Below are 17,782 nucleotides of genomic sequence, written 5' to 3'. Positions count from 1 at the left end.
CAGTGATATTACAAAGATTTAAACTATGAAGTCTTAAACTTGGAGAGTAAAGTATGGGAAAGAAATCTCTTAGATTCATGAGTACTTTTCTAAGAAATTAACCTATCTTTCCCTGTTTTGTAAAACTAAATGTAAAAAATGTTAGTCATGTCAAAATATTGGTTTTAAATGAGTAAGATACTGTTTTAAAACTGTAAGCTTAACATCTATATGCAAGAAGCATATTTTCTTAGTCAGAATTGACATTTAGAATAAACCAACATAAACTGCTTTGAAGACTTAACTATTAAGTAAAGGGAGAAATACTTCCAACATCAAAAAACATATCATGCATATAAGGACCTATATCCAATTAACATACACAATTCTAAAAGCATATAACATTCAGCCAAAGATTTCAAATACTTGAAATGGGACATTTCCATTGACCTAACTTTTCTGTAAATAAATAAATAAATTTGGATTACCCTGTCCAGAGCAAATTTTGTGTTTCCTATTGAAGATAACGACAGAGTGTAAGATCCAACAAGGGCAAAGTTGCTGGTCCGCACAGCATTAAGACTGGCCATAACTAAAGAAAAACGGAACGAAGTTTAGTTCAGAGTGACTATGCTACTGTATAAAATAACAATTCCTCACCCCACCCTAATAGAATGAAATTAAATTGCCACAGAAAAAAAGAACAAAACTGCTTCATTTTCCTTTATTTCTAATATGGGGGCAGGGTAGGGGGACTAAAACATCAACATGTTTCCTAATGAAAGTAAACTGCTAAGTATTTATATCTAACTTAAATGAGGTACAAGCACTCCTTAACATTTGAGGCAGATGTTTTTAAAGATACAGAACCCAAAAATGTGTATGTAAAAAGCAACTTTCCTATAAAAGACATGAAAGGACTTTACTGCTATAGCCTAGGATGAGATAACAAGCAGCAGGACTTTATCTGTGTGGTTCTTCTCAGCTATTCTCTTGTGCCAAGAAGCAGAGGTCTAAAGTCCAAAGATGAGGGAAACCAGCTCAACCCTAACCCTCTTTGGAAAATTTTGGCCTAATGCTACTCTGGAAAAGTCTTTCCTGGCTTACTGGCACCCCAGTTCCCAGTGAACTAGAAAGATGTCTTTCTGACATGATACAATTGTCATGATCAGTACAGTTAAAAGAGGTAAAATCTACAGTGTGAACAGCACAAACTAAATCTACAGAACAAGAGCAGCTATGGTGAAGAGTAATGCTACTTGCTGCAGCTGTAAAGTGACTAGGTATCCTATGTGTAGTGCCTGCTAGAGTCCGAATAATGTGTAGTTTGGTGGCCTGTGGTGGTTTCTGACAGCAGGCTATTCTGGCTAGTAATCTTATAGGTTACTACAAGCCATAAAAAAAATATTATTCAAAGGAGACTAAAGAAGATACTCATAAATCAAGAGGGTTACACGAATAAGTATTCAATTGCTTAGTTCTTTTTCCTTATTCTAGTGTTTCAAATAGTTCAAGATTCACTTACCTGAAGAATGAAGGGTGCTTTTCTAAAAAAAAAAAGGCATGAAGAAGAACATGTTATTTTCTTTATATGATACAAAGATTTAAATAGTAAGTACAAAAGTTTAACATTGCAAGGACTATATTTCAGAAAACATTATTTTTTCCTTTTAGGATATTTTAAAGATTACCAAAGCACTAAGGGTGTAGAAATGGTTAGTTTTAGTTACTCAGTTGTGTCCAACTCTTTATGACCCCATGGACTATAGCTTGCCAGACTCATCTACCTATGGAATCTCAAGGCAAGAATACTGGGCAGGGGAGGGTGGGGGGTAGCCTTTCCCTCCTCCAGAGGATCTTCCTGATCCAGGAATAGAACCCAGGTCTCCCAAATTGAGGGCAGTATATGTGGAAGGTGAAGATTTTTCAAGGAACTTCAACTTTTTGAAAATTCTACTTACAGAGGTTACCGATGTGAGAAGTCGCTTAGGAGTAATAGCCTAGAAAAAAAATAACTTAGTATATTTCCTATTTAACATTACGATTCAGAACTTTAACTAAACTTGAGATTCTCCCACACAGAAAGTAATTCTTAAATATCAATACATTTTGCCTGAGTTCTTTATTAAGGTTTTTCCCCATTCTGTTATTCCTTTTTCATTAAAGTTAAATAAACTTCTTTTAAATGATGATATAGAAAAAGAACAAAAGAGCAAAGGCTAGGAAGGACAGAAACTAAGGAGTTTCTATTCCACATGCCTACAGCAATCACATCATTCTAAGTATTGCTTAGAGGAGTCTGTAAGACAAAGGTTCAGAGGAGAAGCTTGAGAGAGTTCAGAGACTCCCCGGTGGGTCGGTCAGTAAAGGCTCTGCCTGCGACGTGGGAGAGCTGGGTTCGATCCCGGGGCGGGAAGACCCCCTGGAGGAGCACACAGCGCCCACTCCAGTACTCCTGCCTGGAGAGGCGGGCTGCGGTCCGCGGGGTCACACAGTCAGACACGGCTGGGCGACCAGGCACAGCGCATTATCAAGTCAGTTGTCAAGTAGACACAGAGAAAATGGAATTTCCAGCCTGAGTGTATCAGTAGTTTATAATTAGGGTTATGGGCACTCACTGTAAGTTTACTCTCAGTATTCATATCTAATAAATGCAGTAACTAGAAATCTGAGGCATAAAAATGACCCAAGAGCCTGATAATTCTTTAAAACTATACATAATTTTAGACTGACATTACATCTCGTACTCCTGATTATATTTTTACTGCGTTTCTTTCATTCTCACCTTTGACTTGTATGCTTTTTTCTTCTTATCAGGGCCTGAGGGATCTTTCCTTTGTACCTACATACAAATTAAAGAAAAATTTAACTTAAAATCTGATTCTTTTAAGAAAAACACACCATTAGTAATTTTAGAAAGCTGTAACTGCTTACCAAGCTGTAAACTTCAATATTTATTTCAAAGTCATTGGACACATCTTGCCTGAAAAAATAAAAATATCAAATTATGCCATTAAAAACGATGTCATAAATACTGTTACAGGACTGAGAGTAAAGGAATTCACTATGTTTTAAAACTAAAGACAATAGTTACAAATTATTAAAGAATATAGAAATTGGTAAAAAGTCAATTTTTTCCCTATAAGTCAAATATTTTCTTCAGTTTTTACAACTCAAGATCTTAATAATAAAAATAACTTTTTTTCTAAACTATATTTTGACTCTACTTTCAAAATATGTAACACTAAATACAAATGTCTTACACAGAGACTGAATGTTAAGTACATTCATAGATTTAAAGCATATATTAAAAAATTGTGGTCCAGATTTTGTCTGTGTGTATAGTAAATATATATGTTAAAACACTTCAAAATATCAATAGATATTTTGATCAATACCTGCAGACACATGGAAGAAACATGCTATTCAATGGAAGACTGGAAACATAAGAGTTAAATCAACAAATTGAAAAATGAGATATTTGTCCATATAAAAATAACATACATATTACATTTCAAAGATTATGAATTCTACCTGTATGCTTAGACTATATTAATTCTATTAAAAGAAAAACATGTTTCAACCACCAAAAGCCTAATTTACTTACAGAGTAAATGTAGTAGTGAATGTTAGAGCGTCACCGTTAAGAGAATTTGAAGTACTTGCTAATGGTGTGGCTACCATATTTTCAGCTCCTGCTTTTAGTATAATTAAGAAATAGTAATTTGCTGCATCTGCAAGAAATAATTACATTACCTAATATGCACAAGCAGAATCAGATTTAGCTAATCAGCATTCTGGAAGATCAAATGAATAAAGTAATACTATAACTGATTTATATAAAATTTATTTAAAATTTTCTAAAGTCAACTTTCCAGACACAAAAAGACAAGTCATAAGTGGACAGACATACCTGGAATAGCATCATCAAGATATCTTCCTATTATGTGAACTGAAAAAACTTCACTATACATTCCTCAATTTCTGCTGACTTTAAATTTTACCTATTGACCTGAAATTCTTCAGCTAATAGTACATATCCCAAAAGGGTATATTCTGGCTTGTTATTTCAAAACTGAAATTAAAACACTATATTTCTGTGAAAGTTACCACCTTGTCCTCTTTTTCAGATACTGGTGCCATAACCTCCTTTATCCACCTTGTTTAAATATCATTTTAAGTAGAATACATAGCTCAGAAAAGTTTACTTAATTTAGAGGGTTAAACAAAATAAAATTTCAATAGAAGTAACTATACTGTCATGCTCTTAACTCCCACAACCAGTAATTCAGGATTCAAAAAACAGATTTCCATAATGGAGTGAATTTTACATAGAATAGAGTAAGTAAAATAAGTTATTTTAGACGCCCAATACTTTCCACGAAAAAAATGAATGAAAGTGAAATGGTCTGTTGTGTCGGAATAACTTGCCTTGGTAATTTATGTTCAGTATTATGTTTAACAAGCCTTACTTTCAGTTAGAGCCATTTGTGCTATTGTGTAGATCAGTAAGACCATATATGAAATTTTTCCTTGGGTATTTTTAGATACATATTTACATAAAAGGAACTCAAGGCCTGAGATATACAAGCCTTGCTTCTTTCCAGATACTCTACTTGTTCCCATTTGCACAATTCCAACCTAGGTGACGTTCATAATTTAACAATGATGTAGAAGTGACAAAATAAAGATCACCGTACCTGGTTTCTGAGCTGTACTGCAGACAAAATCTGCTTTCAGAGGCAAGCGGATTTCTGACAAAGTAACTGATCCTCTGGAAGGGACAAATTCACTTTGGGATATGGGACCAGCCTTATTCTTCCTCTGAGGCCCTTCATTCTTCAATTTATTCAACTCATCAATCAAAAGTGTTCTCTTCTCAGCTGTGTAGAAATATGCAAGTTAATATTTCAAATATTAAAACTGCAATTGTTTCTAAATGAAACCAATGCAAGAAAATGCACTCATGTGGCAACCATACACAATACCAAAGACAAAAATCAATAACTCTTCCTTCATATAAACAGGTGATAGGTAGTTAGGTAAAACCTTGATCACCCATCTGTTCACAAAATGCTCACTACTCCAACTTTTGGTCAGTTTTCTTGTACAGTTAATGTCTCCATCCTGTCATCCTTCATCACACATACACAACACAACAAAATTCATATACTTGTTTTTAGCTACACATACAGAGATAGTGTGTATGTGTATAAATATATTCATATATTCATTATCAGCACACTCTACATTTCTTCAGATGCACTCCAGATTCTTTCACCCTTTCATATAAACTATGCCTTATTTTACATGCAAAGTTTTCACAAACCTCATAAAAAAAAAAAAAATTAAAAACAGATCGGCTGAAACAGACTATCAAAAAACGCCCTTTCCTAGAATTAGAAATTTCCGAATATATGAGACAAAATGAGCTTTTCCTGGAGTGAAACTGTGTTGGAATTGTTTTGGGTGTACCACACATACTTGCTATTAGAAGAAGTCTTTCTGCCTCAGCTTCTTCCAGTGACCCTTTTCCATGTTCTTCATCAACACAACAGTTAAGAGCCTGACTAGCCTGATAGATCACTGTCTGCTGCAAATTTATTTCATTATTGAGTTCCTAGTGAAACCAATGAGAGGAGAAAAAAAATTCACATTGAATCATGATTTTTACTTTATTTAAGCTTTATTTATAATTTATCCAATTTAGTAATTTCTAAAATCTCCAGAGAGAAAAGTCAAAATGTTAGTTTCACTGTTCAAGTTTCTAGACTGTGCACCAAAAACATTTAACATATCTTTCTCATTATGGTTTATCATAGGATATTGACTATAGTTTCCTGTGCTATACAGTATATCACATTGAATACAGTTCTCTATGCTATACCACTCAGGGCTTCCCAGGTGATGCCAGTGGTAAAGAACCAGCCTGCCAATGCCGGAGATATAAGAGATGTGGGTTCGATCCCTGGGTCAGGAAGTTCCTCTGGAGAAGGAAATGGCAACCCACTCCAGTATTCTTGCCTAGAGAATCCCAGGGACAGAGCAGTCTGGTGGACTGTAGTCCATGGGATCACAAAGAGTTGGACACAACTGAAGCTACTGAGCAAGCACGCATGCTATACAGTAGGACTTTGCTGTTTATCCATTCTATGCATAATAGTTTGCATATGCTAATCAAATTCCCAATCCATTCCTCCACCGTGCCCCTCCCCCTTGGCAACCACAAGTCTGTTCTCTATATCTTTGAGTCAGTTTCTTCTTCATAGGTAAGTTCATTTGCATATGACAAACATTCTTAAAAGTAAATATTTCAGTAATATCAAACAAGCTTCCAACTTTTCCAGTAAAGAGGACTTTTCTCAAACTGAATTCAGGACTGACTTCCTGAGGCCCTGCAAGCCAGTGACTATCCGAGTCACTCTGGATACCCAGATGAATAAGACTGCGTCCTTGTTCTCAAGCTCACAGTCTCAAATCCCCTTTCCAGTGAAGTACATACCTGCATCTTCTGTTTGATGTTAACCTGACAAGGAAAACCATTCTTTTTTTCTTCCAATTTTGAAGTAACATCTTCCTTCCGGACGATCACTTGCTTTATCGAAGGACGGTCCGTTTCTTTGACTCTTTGAGATCTATATGCATCGATGCTTCAGGAAATAAGTTATACTCTATTAAAAATCCAGCAACACACTAAGCACTATGCTTTATTGAACATATCAGCAGAGTCTGATATTGCAAAGTATCAGCAGAACACTTCACTAGAATGGAAAATGCCACTGGGTGAAAGAAGGTAACCAAAGCTATTTCAAAGTTTTATGAAGATTAACATTAATAACATTATAATTATAAATAACAAAACTTCTTATTTTAACCTAAACCATGACCCTTAATGACTGAATGTCTTCCAAGATATTCTCACCTATAAGGAAGATCATGGTCTTCCGAACCAATGCTATCACCAGACTCGGCTCGAGGGACACGGGTTCTTTGGAATTTTCCAGGCTTTGGACTTTCATCACTGATGCTCGTGTCTTTCACTTCCCATCTAGGTGAAGACACTAAATTCTGCAGGAAGGCACATCAGATATTAGATTTTATGGATGACATTGATTCTAAATGAGAAATCTGAGGAATTGAATGCCTTCCCTACTACTAGAAAATAAATATCCAAAAAGTTGACCAATTCATCAAAAAAACAAGACAAACTACCTCCCTAAAAAGTATATGAATAAAAATTCAAAGACAGCTGAAGCCTACACTTGTAACTCTTTTTTTAAAAAATATTTCTAATTGAATCAATTTCCAAAAAAGCTCAGTTATTCAGTTCAGAGTGATAGCTAATAAATGTTAGTTATCTGTCTTGTGCTAAATACTTATGTTCTAATATGATTTAATATGCACTTCAACTCCACAATGGAGGTACTGTTTTTAACCTAATTTAACATTTAATTGCGGCAAAAAGGTTAAATAACTTGACCAGTAAACACCAGTACACGGCAGAGCCAGGATGTGAGCCCAAGTATTTGGCTTTTTAAGCCATGTTACAGTTTGGATTTCATCTGATGCCAACAGGAAACCAATGAAGAGTTTTAAGCTCTCTTCTAAGAAGAATTAACATCAAGTTTGCAAAATATTCCTGGCTATAGCATGCCAAATCCCCAGGAACCAACTAAAACAAAAAGAGATCCTAATTCTACTTAGTTTCTTTATGTCCTAGGCCTATTTACATTTAGTCCTGTCTTACCTCTGGACTTACCACACCAACTGTTTGTGCTAATGGAGCAAGCAAAGACATGGAGGAAATATTCAGTGCATCTTCCTGTTCTTCGCTGCTTTCTGCATCTGCTTGATCCATCTCCTCTCGGTTCTTTCCCACATCTAGTTCACCTTCCTCGAGGACATCACTGAAGATGTCATTAATTACTTTTGAACTATTGATATCATCATCATCATCCACGCTCATCTCAATTTCACGTACCACTTCTGAAAAATATTTCAACAGGTGATTACTGTGATTCAGACCTTTAAGAATTAAAGGAATGACAGAGAAGACTTAATATTCATATGCTCACTCAATAAATAGGAAAAAAAAAAAAAAGCCCTAAGAAAATGTACCTCCTACAGAAACAAAACAAAAAGAATACTACTATAATGTTCCAATAACATTTTCTAAGTAATGAAGGTAGGAACGATCAAAAGCTGATACAGTGCTTTAGGTTTAAGAATATTAAGGACTCAAACTGCAAGATAATAGCCAAAAGCTTCAGATTTACAAAAAATACCCTTTCAAATAATTCTCTTTCTCTTGCAGAGAACTGTCTTTTCACACTGTAGTCAATAACAAGACAATAATAACATCACAAATAAGGGCAGGGTTCACAAATAAACTTCAAGGGCACCGACTTCTTCCAACTGTACATGAGAGTGTGGAAGGCTAGCACATTTCCTTTCCCTGGGAAAGGAAGTGACAGCCTTAATCACATTTTCACAGGGCATGGGACCTAAAAATAACTGTTAACAGTACCATATTTTGCAAAAGCAAGAATATTTCCTAGTTTTTTTTAAAAGGGGTATTATAAAATCACAAGACATTTTGAAATAGAGAACTCTACATATTTGAATATGAGAATACTAATTCTCCTAGCACATCCAGAGTTAATAAGAAACAGAGAATGAAAACCAACCAGTCTGTTGTTCAACCTTTGGGTCTGATGTCACTTTTAAGGATTTGTCCTCTTCTAAAAACAGTGTTATTTTCAAAGGGCTAGGCTTTGTCATTTCACATTCAGTAAAATCTAAAAAAAAAAAAAAAACAGGAAAAGCAATTTGAATATATATAAAAACTTAGAATTGTTCAGTAAAAGCCTCTTAATGCAATTTCTATCAAAATCCCAAAAGCACTTTTTGGAGAAATAGAAAGTCTGTCCTAAAATTCATATGGAACTTCAAGAACCTCTGAACATCTAAAACAATTTGAAAGAGAATAAAGTTAAAAGACTGACATTTCCTCATTTCAAAATATATTATAAAACTATAATAATCAATACAGTATGGTACCAATATAAAGACAGACATATAGACAAATGGAAAAGAATAGAGAGCCCAAAAATAAAACTCCAAATATATGGTCAAAGCTGCCATGATAATTCAATGGAGAAAGGACAAATGTTAGAAAAACTGGATAGCTACATGCAAGGTATTAAGTTAGACTTTTATCTGACACCACTTACAAAAGTCAACTCAAAACAGATTAAAGACCTAATAAGACTCAAAACTACAAAACTCCCAGAAGAAAAGAGAGAGAAAGCTTTATGACACTGGATTTGGTGATCTCCTGTGTATAATACAAAAAGCACAGACAACAAAAGCAAAAATAGACAAATGGGACTATACCAAACTGAAAAACTTATGTGGCAAGCAGGGCACAGTTGGGGTAGGGATAAAGAGATACAAACAACTATGTATTAAATAAGTAAGTTACAAGGCTATATTGTCCAACATATGGAACAATATTTTATAATAACTCAAATGGAGTGTAATCTATAAAAATGTTTAATCACTGTACATCTGAAACTAAGATAATATTGTAAATCAACTATGCATCAATTAAAAGAATGTTTATATATCAAAGAACACAGTCAACACAGTGAAAAAACAACCTACTGAATGCAAGAAAACATCTGCAAATCATATATCTAAGAAGTTAGTATTAAGAATATAAAAAGAACTCCTACAACTCAATAACAAAAAATCAACCTGATTAAAAAAATGGGCAAAGGATATGAACAGACATTTCTCCAAAGATGATATACTAATGGCTAACAAGCATGTGAAAAGATGCTCAACATCACCAATCATAGGAGAAATGTAAATCAAAATCACAATGAGCTAACAACTCATACCTGTTAGGATGGCTACTATCAAGAACACAAAAAAAATATCAATTGTTGAGGAGAGTGAGGAGAAATTGGAACCCTCATGCACTGCTGCTGACACTGTGTGACCAGTATGTAATAATGTAACCAATATGGAAACCAGTGTAATAGTTCCTCAAAAATATTAAAAATAGAACTACTATATGATCAAGCAATTCCACTTCTGGGTATATAGCCAAAAGAACTGAAAGCAGGGTCTCAAAGAGATATTTGCACACCCATATTCATAACACCACTACCTACAATAGCTAAGAAGTAGAAACAACCCACATGTCCATCAATGAATAAGAGATAAACAAAATATGGTATATATATATGCAAGAAAATATTATTCAGCCTTAAAAAGGAAAGTAATCAAGTCACACACTTGACATGTGACATGTCAACATGGATGAACCCTGGGACGTTATGTTAAATTAAATATGCCAGTCACAAAAATACAGATACCATATGACTGCACTTATATGAGCTATCTAAGGTAGTCAAATTGACAGAAACAGAAATTAGAATGCTGGTGGACCAAGAGCTGAAGAGGGGGAAAGGGGAGTTGTTGTTTAATGGATATAGTTTTAGTTTTGTCTGATGAAAGTTCCTCAACAATGTGAATATACTTAATGCTACTGAACTGCACACTTAAAAACTGTTAAGATGGTGAATTTCAGTAATAGGTTTTTCACCACAATTTCAAAAAAAATTGTCTATGTTATATTAAATGTCACTGCCTACAAAGTACCTTTATTTTAAACAGCTACATAATACTCAATTACATGGATTTAGCACACTTTATTTACAGTCTTCTACTGATGAGCATTTAAGTTATTTAAATCTTACCACTATTACAAATGATGCAATGATTAATAAATTTGTACATACATCCATTGAATACTAGTTCTAAGAATTCAACTTAGAGAAACACTTGCAAAGAAGTTGAATCAAGGCGTATACACACTTCACAATTCAATGGATATTACTGAGTTTTTCTCCAAAAACTAGTTATAGTAAATTTATACTCTCATTAAGAGTATGAGTTCTCACTCTGGAAAGAGAACTAAGAAAGAAGCATATAGCATGGCTAGAAACAAAAAAATTAATTTGTCTTTTTACACTAGAACAGCATTTCTGCTGTTTCCAAAATTATGATAGACTGAAATAGACATTTTAATTGAAATAGAAATAGAAAATGCTTACCTGAAGGTTCTCTATTAGAAGGGTTTGCTGGTGTCTGATTTTCTGTCACTTTTTCTCTTACTGTAAGTGATGGGGTACTTGGACCAACTTGTTTTTTGAGGGGGGTGCTCTGACAGTGAATTTCCTGCAAAAAGCAAATGAAGATGTAAATGTTATTTCTCAAAACTATAAATCTTGTCTTTTTACATGTTATTAAATGAAACAAATAAGAGTCATTGTTAGAAGTAAACTTCCTCAGAACGAAACAGAAAATGAATGTTGAAAGGGTCCACCCATGTTTAGAACACTAGTTCACATTCCTGATAATTCACAGTACATAAAATCTTTTTTAGAAACCACTAGGCAAGAAAGAATGAAAATTCACATCAGAGTTCAGCTTTAGATAAACCAATTCAAGTGAAAGGCAAATAAGAGGAAAAAATAATTAAGTCTCCTCAAAAAGAACAAAACAACCACAAGCTAAAACTATACGCCACTTCCACATCCCTTTCCAGCCACCATATCCTTGCTCCCTCCCCTTTAGAGCCAAACTTCTGGGGCTGCCTACACTAATGGACTCTACTCTTCACCCACTACCTGCCTCCTACCCTCACCACTTCACCAAAAGGTTCTGCCAGGTCACAACAAGCTCCTTACTGTGATCTCGGTTCAGTCCACATTTACAACAAACATGTGACAATACTGACCACTCCTTCCTTCTGAAAGGCTCCTTCTTCCCTTGACTTTAGATACATCACACTCAACGGCTTTTTCCTCCCATCACTTAGGCTGCTTTTTCTATGGGTACCACAGATGAATTCTGAAGTGGGAAGACCCTTGAACTCTCTCAATACTGTGTTCAGAATTTTCTTTATATGCATATGTACAAATGTCTAGGGAAGGATTCAACAGGTTTATCAGGAATCATTTAACACAAAAACTTTAAAGAACTGTTGCTCTATATTTCTAGAGAAAGAGAAGGAAAACCATGAGACTGTAACATACTGGCAACCAAGTGAAGAAGGTGCTTCAGACAAAAGGGAGTGATTCATAAAGTCAACTGCTGCTAACAGGTCAAGTTAAACACTAGAAAAGTGATTACTGAAGATCAATGGTGAATTTGATAAAGGTAGTGACGAGAGCATGAGTGGAGAGATCAAGAGAGAAGGCAGAGAAAAACTGGAAGATACAAGCAGAGACACTCCTTTGGAAAAGCCTGGATGAAAAGGAGGCAAAGGAAGGGAGGGGAATAGATTAAAAGAGTTGCTTTTGTTATGATCATGGCATCTGGTCCCATCACTTCATGGCAAATAAATGCAGAAAAAATGGAAATAGTGGCAGATTTTATTTCCGTGGGCTCTAAAACCCCTGTGGACAGTGACTGCAGCCATGAAATTAAAAGACGTTTGCTCCTTGGAAGAAAAACTATGACAAGCCTAGACAGCATATTAAAAAGCAGAGACATTACTTTGCTGACAAAGGTCTGTCCAGTCAAAGCTATGGTTTTTCCAGCTTGCTCCTTGAAAAAAAACTATGACAAACCTAGACAGCATATTAAAAAGCAGAGACATCTCTTTGCCGACAAAGGTCCATATAGTCAAGCTATGGTTTTTCCAGTAGTCATGTACAGATGTGAGAGCTGGATGATAAAGAAGGCTGAGCACCAAAGAACCAACACTTTCGAACTGTGGTGCTGTAGAAGACTCTCGAGAGTCCCTTGGAGAGCAAGGAGATCAAACCAGTCAATACTAAAGGAAATCAACTCTAAATATTCTTTAGAAGGACTGATGCTGAAGCTCCAATACTATGGCCACCTGATGCAAAGAACTGATTCATTGGAAAAGACCCCGATGCTGGGAAAGACTGAGCACAGGACAAGGGGACGGCAGAGGATGAGATGACTGGATGACATCACCGACTCAATGGATGATCAAACAGCAAATGCTAGTGAGAAGGATGAGCCCATTCATTTCTTCCTCCTAAAGGAAATCAGTCCCACATATCCATTGGAAGGACTGATGCTGAAGCTGAAATTTTGGCCACCCGATGAGAAGAACTGACTCATTTGAAAAGACCCCGATGCTGGGAAAGATTGAAGGCAGGAAGAGAAGGGGACAACAGAGGATGAGATGGTTGGATGGCATCACTGACTCAATAGACATGAGTCTGAGTAGGCTCCAGGAGTTGTTGATGAACAGGGAAGACTTGCATGCTGCAGTCCATGGGGTTGCAAAGAGTCGGGCATGACTGAGCGACTACACTGAACTGAATTTCTTCCAAAGACAAATTTTCTGAGTTCCTACTATGTGCCAAGTCCTAAGAACGTAGATAGAAAAGAATGTGGCTCTCATACAGTGCTGGAAAGCAGAGTTAAAACACTTATAGGAAAATAAATATTCTAATGAACAGGATGACATGGACCCAAACAAGGAGGGAGGGGAACTGGGAAAAGGACCAAGTAAAAATTTCCAAAGGTAATTAAAGTCTGACCTATTCTTAATGAAGCAGTTCATCACAGAGATACTTCACCCAGAGAGACTAGCAAAGCGAAGACAAAGAAATCTGAAAACACGGGAACATTCAAGAAACTGCAAACAGTCTGCATGACAGGACTGAAGCACACATGCAGAGGAGCAGTGAAGAGAAGTCAGATTTCTGAATGACTCTAGATACCACGTCAGGCACTTTAGACATTTTTCTGATGACTATGGGAAGCTCTCCAGGATTTTAAGCAAAGGAATACATGCTTATCTGCCTCTTAGAAATATTTTTCTGGCAGCAGTGGGTTAGCAGTGGACTGGAGAGTAGCCAGATTAAAAGCAAGGTGCTCATGCAAGGGTATAGTAATGAGTAAGGCAATGGCAGAGGAAAATATAGAGGACAAGGCAGCCTGGCAACATATTTAGAAAACATACCACTGGATGTGTGTGTATTTATGCATAATATGTGCTAGAGGCCAGTGGGAAGAAAGACACTAACAAAAGGAAGGAGCCAAGGAAGAACTACCAGATTGTTTTAGATGAGGAAGTATACAGTAAAGCCGTAAGTGAAGACAAAGACTACATGGGGAAGATACTCCAGCAAAGAGAGCTCTTCCAGTCAACCAAAGCTCGACTAGAGCTCAGGAGAGAGGTGAGGGCAGCACAGCCAAGCATTATCAGCATTTCTGTGATTGGCTGAAGCTAGATATGAGGATGGGAAAGAGATGTTCCAGGACAAGTGAGACAAAAAAAAAAAAAAAAAGATCGAGATCAGAACCTTGGGAAGCATGATTTGTTAAGCAAGGGAACTGGTAAAAAATAAAATCAAATAGATCCTTCTCAAAGAATATTGTTAAATGTATTATTTTATTTCTACTGGTACCCATGTTAAATGTAATTCTATTATTTTTAGCTTAAAAATGTAACCTAACACAGGGAAATTAAGATGTACAAACTTCCAGTTACAAAATAAATGAGTCACAGGGATAAAATGTATAGCACGGGGAATACAGTCAATAATAATGTAATATCTTTGTATGGTGACAAAGAGTAACTAGACTTATCATAATGACCATTTTGTAATCTATAGAAATAACGAATCACTATATTGTGTGGGAACTAGCATAGTGCTGTAGGTCAATTATACTTCAGAAACCAAACAAATTCATAGAAAAAAAATCAGCTTTGTGGTTACCAGAGGAGGTGGGAGGGAGATGTGGAATTAGATGAAGGTGGTCAAAAGGTACAAACTTCCCGTTATAAGACAAATGAGTACTAGAGATATAATGTACAACATGATTAACATAATTAACACTACTAAATTAAATATGAAAGAGTAAATCCTAAGAGTTCATATCACAAGGGAAATATGTTTATTTCTCCTTCTTTAATTTTATATCTATGAGATGATAGAGATTCACTAAATTTATTATGATCATCATTTCATAACGTAAGTCATTATGCTGACTACCTTAAACTTATACAGTGCTGTATGTCAATCATATTTTAATAAAATTATAATATATATACATATATATATCTCCTAACATAGTATTTTTGTACACAATAGGCATGTAGATGAAATAGAAGAGAGTTTAACACGGTAAGAATTTTGTTGAAGGCTTATCAATGAAATTATACTATGAGAAGTGGTATGGGTAAGAGGCGTCCCAAGTGGCACTGATGGTAAAGAACCTGCCTTTCAATGCAGGAGACATATGAAACGTGGGTTCAAACCCTGGGTCAGGAAGAGCCCCTGGAAGAGGGCATGGCAACCCACTCCAGTATTCTTGCCTGGAGAATCCCATGGACAGAGGAGCCTGGTGGGCTACGGCCCACGGGCTCACAAAGAGTCGGATACGACTGAAGCGACTTAGCACATAGAACAATACGAGCAAAAAGATATCTGGGAGGCATTTGCTGACTAAAAAGGTCACCAAATAAATGTATAAATGTATACATAGTATGAATGTATGATAATTTGAGGAGAGATATATAATCATTAATGATAAAAGTAGATTCTGAGAAACATTTGAAAATCAACATCTAAATAGAATGTTAAAAGGAATCTGAAATCAGTTGAATGACGAGAATACTTTTTAAATTCGATTTTAAGTAGGTCATCATAAACGTGGTTAGCTGCTGCTGCTGCTGCTAAGTCGCTTCAGTCGTGTCCGACTCTGTGCGACCCCACAGACGGCAGCCCACCAGGCTCCTCCATCCCTGGGATTCTCCAGGCAAGAAGACTGGAGTGCGCTGCCATTTCCTCCTCCAGAGCATGAAAGTGAAAAGTGAAACTGAAGTCACTCAGTCGTGTCCGATTCTTCGCGACCCCATGGACTGCAGCCTACCAGGCTCCTCTGCCCATGGGACTTTCCAGGCAAAGAGTACTGGAGTGGGTTGCCATTGCCTTCTCCAAAACATGGTTAGAAGTTCCATTAAATGGCAAAATATCACAGGAGAAAAGCCGAGTTGGTATGAACATTTAAAGAGTTTATGAATGGAAAGTGGCATAGTTAATCAGAATAAGAAAGTGTATAGAGAATTGCTTTACAATACAGAACTACAAGTTAGATCCCAGTTCTTGTTTATGTTACCTGTTTGGTTTCTAGTTGTTTGTTCTTTGAGTTTTCGCCTTTTTCTGCACTCCATAAATTGCCCTTGTCAAATCGGCTACGAAGACATGCTAGTTCTTTTTGACGTTCCTAAAACCATCAAAATCTCTATTTTATACAAGAGCCAAGTATGTTTAATATCCAAATACTACTAACTTTGCTTCTCTTCATTTTTAAGGTTAAAAAATTCATAATACACATGGAATATAAGACAACAACACTTTTAATTTGAAATAAGTGATACAGAGAATCAAGATGCTACTTATCTCAGTCAAAAAGACTAGTATCAGAATTTGACGCCTAGGTCCTATGCTAAGGCTATGTAATGAATGTTAAACGCAGTAAGATATACCTGCTTGAGTTGCTGTGCTAGATGAGTAGTAGATGAAGACGCGTTTTGCCTGAATAATCTTTCTTGTATGGCCTTTGTATTCGGAGTGATAATGGGAGTCCTATGGGGTGTGCTACGAGCTGGACTTTCTTTGCTATGTTCTTGACAACGCTCTCCAAAGCGTTCCAGAAAAGGCTTAATTCCTGATCCTCCTAAGGAAAATACACACATTTTAGAGGCTACTTAGAATAAATAACAATTATGATTTCTATGGGAAATGTTCTAAAATCCAATTCAGCTCCAAAATGCTTTGATTCTACTAAGAATATTCATTCAGAAGGAAAACAGTAGAAAAATAGTTCAAAAAACTTAAAAATACTTTTTTAACCATACTATTTAGTTTTATATCCTAAAATTTATTTTATAGGATTTAATACTTTAAAAAACACAAAAAAATTTTTTAAAGGTTCAGTGAGAGGACAGAAGGGATTAGAAAATGCTTAAACTACTTAATCAGAACCTAAATAATTGGAAATTGACTGTATGTGCACTAATGATATGCCCTAAACACCAAGTATCCTGGCCATGATAACCCAACTACTAATATCTCTACAGCCCAATTTATTTATTTTGCTTTTAGGAAGTATAACAAGAAAATTCAGTGATTAAATCCTTGTTCTTTTTAAAAAATGATAATTAAGGATAATTTAGTTTATTAAAGTATGTCTTGATTTTACCAAGTCTTAGTATTTATTTTAAATAGTGTGAAATACATTTATAATACAAATGTACTATATATCACTTCCATTATAACAATGCTAGGGTTATACTACATAAAAGGACCTGTTAAACATTTTCCCATAAGCAGCCAGAGAATAAATATTTTGGGCTCTGCAGGCCGTATGGCCATTGTCACAACTACTCAATCCTGCATTGAAGCATGAAAGCAGCCACAGACAGTAAATGGGTGTGGCTGTGTTCCAATAAAACTTTATTTGCAAAAGCAAGTGAAGGGCAGAATTTGACCCATGATAGCAGTGAAAGCAACAAGTCCTAACCAATGCATCAGCAGAGACTTCCCAAGAATACTTCTTATTTATGTCATTCTTATCTATGCCGTAAGTCTTTAGAATATTGGGAGTCATAGTCCAATTTCACATGGGAATTTTGCTATTGTTTCTCATTTTGGCTCATCTGGAAACTGACTGCTGGATTCTACTTATCCTGTAACTAATGGATTCCCCACTATCATCTTGGTATATACTTCTCTTT

The 17,782-nt window shown here is 35.7% G+C and overlaps 1 protein-coding gene across 3 annotated transcripts in view; it reads right to left on the bottom strand.

The window, feature by feature from the left end:
• ANLN (anillin, actin binding protein) overlaps positions 1-17,782 on the bottom strand; it is a 77,056-nt gene that overhangs the window by 23,137 nt on the left and 36,137 nt on the right. For all 3 annotated transcript variants that reach the window (XM_020902493.2, XM_020902479.2, XM_020902500.2), the window contains exons 6-20: positions 16,532-16,722; positions 16,162-16,269; positions 11,106-11,229; positions 8,667-8,777; positions 7,727-7,965; positions 6,902-7,047; positions 6,482-6,629; positions 5,464-5,599; positions 4,680-4,862; positions 3,587-3,713; positions 2,914-2,962; positions 2,765-2,821; positions 1,941-1,979; positions 1,505-1,526; positions 468-571 (exon numbers count right to left, since the gene is read on the bottom strand). In XM_020902493.2, coding sequence (XP_020758152.2) covers positions 468-571; positions 1,505-1,526; positions 1,941-1,979; positions 2,765-2,821; positions 2,914-2,962; positions 3,587-3,713; positions 4,680-4,862; positions 5,464-5,599; positions 6,482-6,629; positions 6,902-7,047; positions 7,727-7,965; positions 8,667-8,777; positions 11,106-11,229; positions 16,162-16,269; positions 16,532-16,722 — 1,784 coding nt within the window. The remainder of the gene's footprint in view (positions 1-467; positions 572-1,504; positions 1,527-1,940; positions 1,980-2,764; positions 2,822-2,913; positions 2,963-3,586; positions 3,714-4,679; positions 4,863-5,463; positions 5,600-6,481; positions 6,630-6,901; positions 7,048-7,726; positions 7,966-8,666; positions 8,778-11,105; positions 11,230-16,161; positions 16,270-16,531; positions 16,723-17,782) is intronic.

Source organism: Odocoileus virginianus, chromosome 1, assembly GCF_023699985.2.
Source record: "Odocoileus virginianus isolate 20LAN1187 ecotype Illinois chromosome 1, Ovbor_1.2, whole genome shotgun sequence".
Classification (NCBI taxonomy): Eukaryota; Metazoa; Chordata; class Mammalia; order Artiodactyla; family Cervidae; genus Odocoileus; species Odocoileus virginianus.
This window is presented reverse-complemented; position numbering and strand designations above follow the sequence as displayed.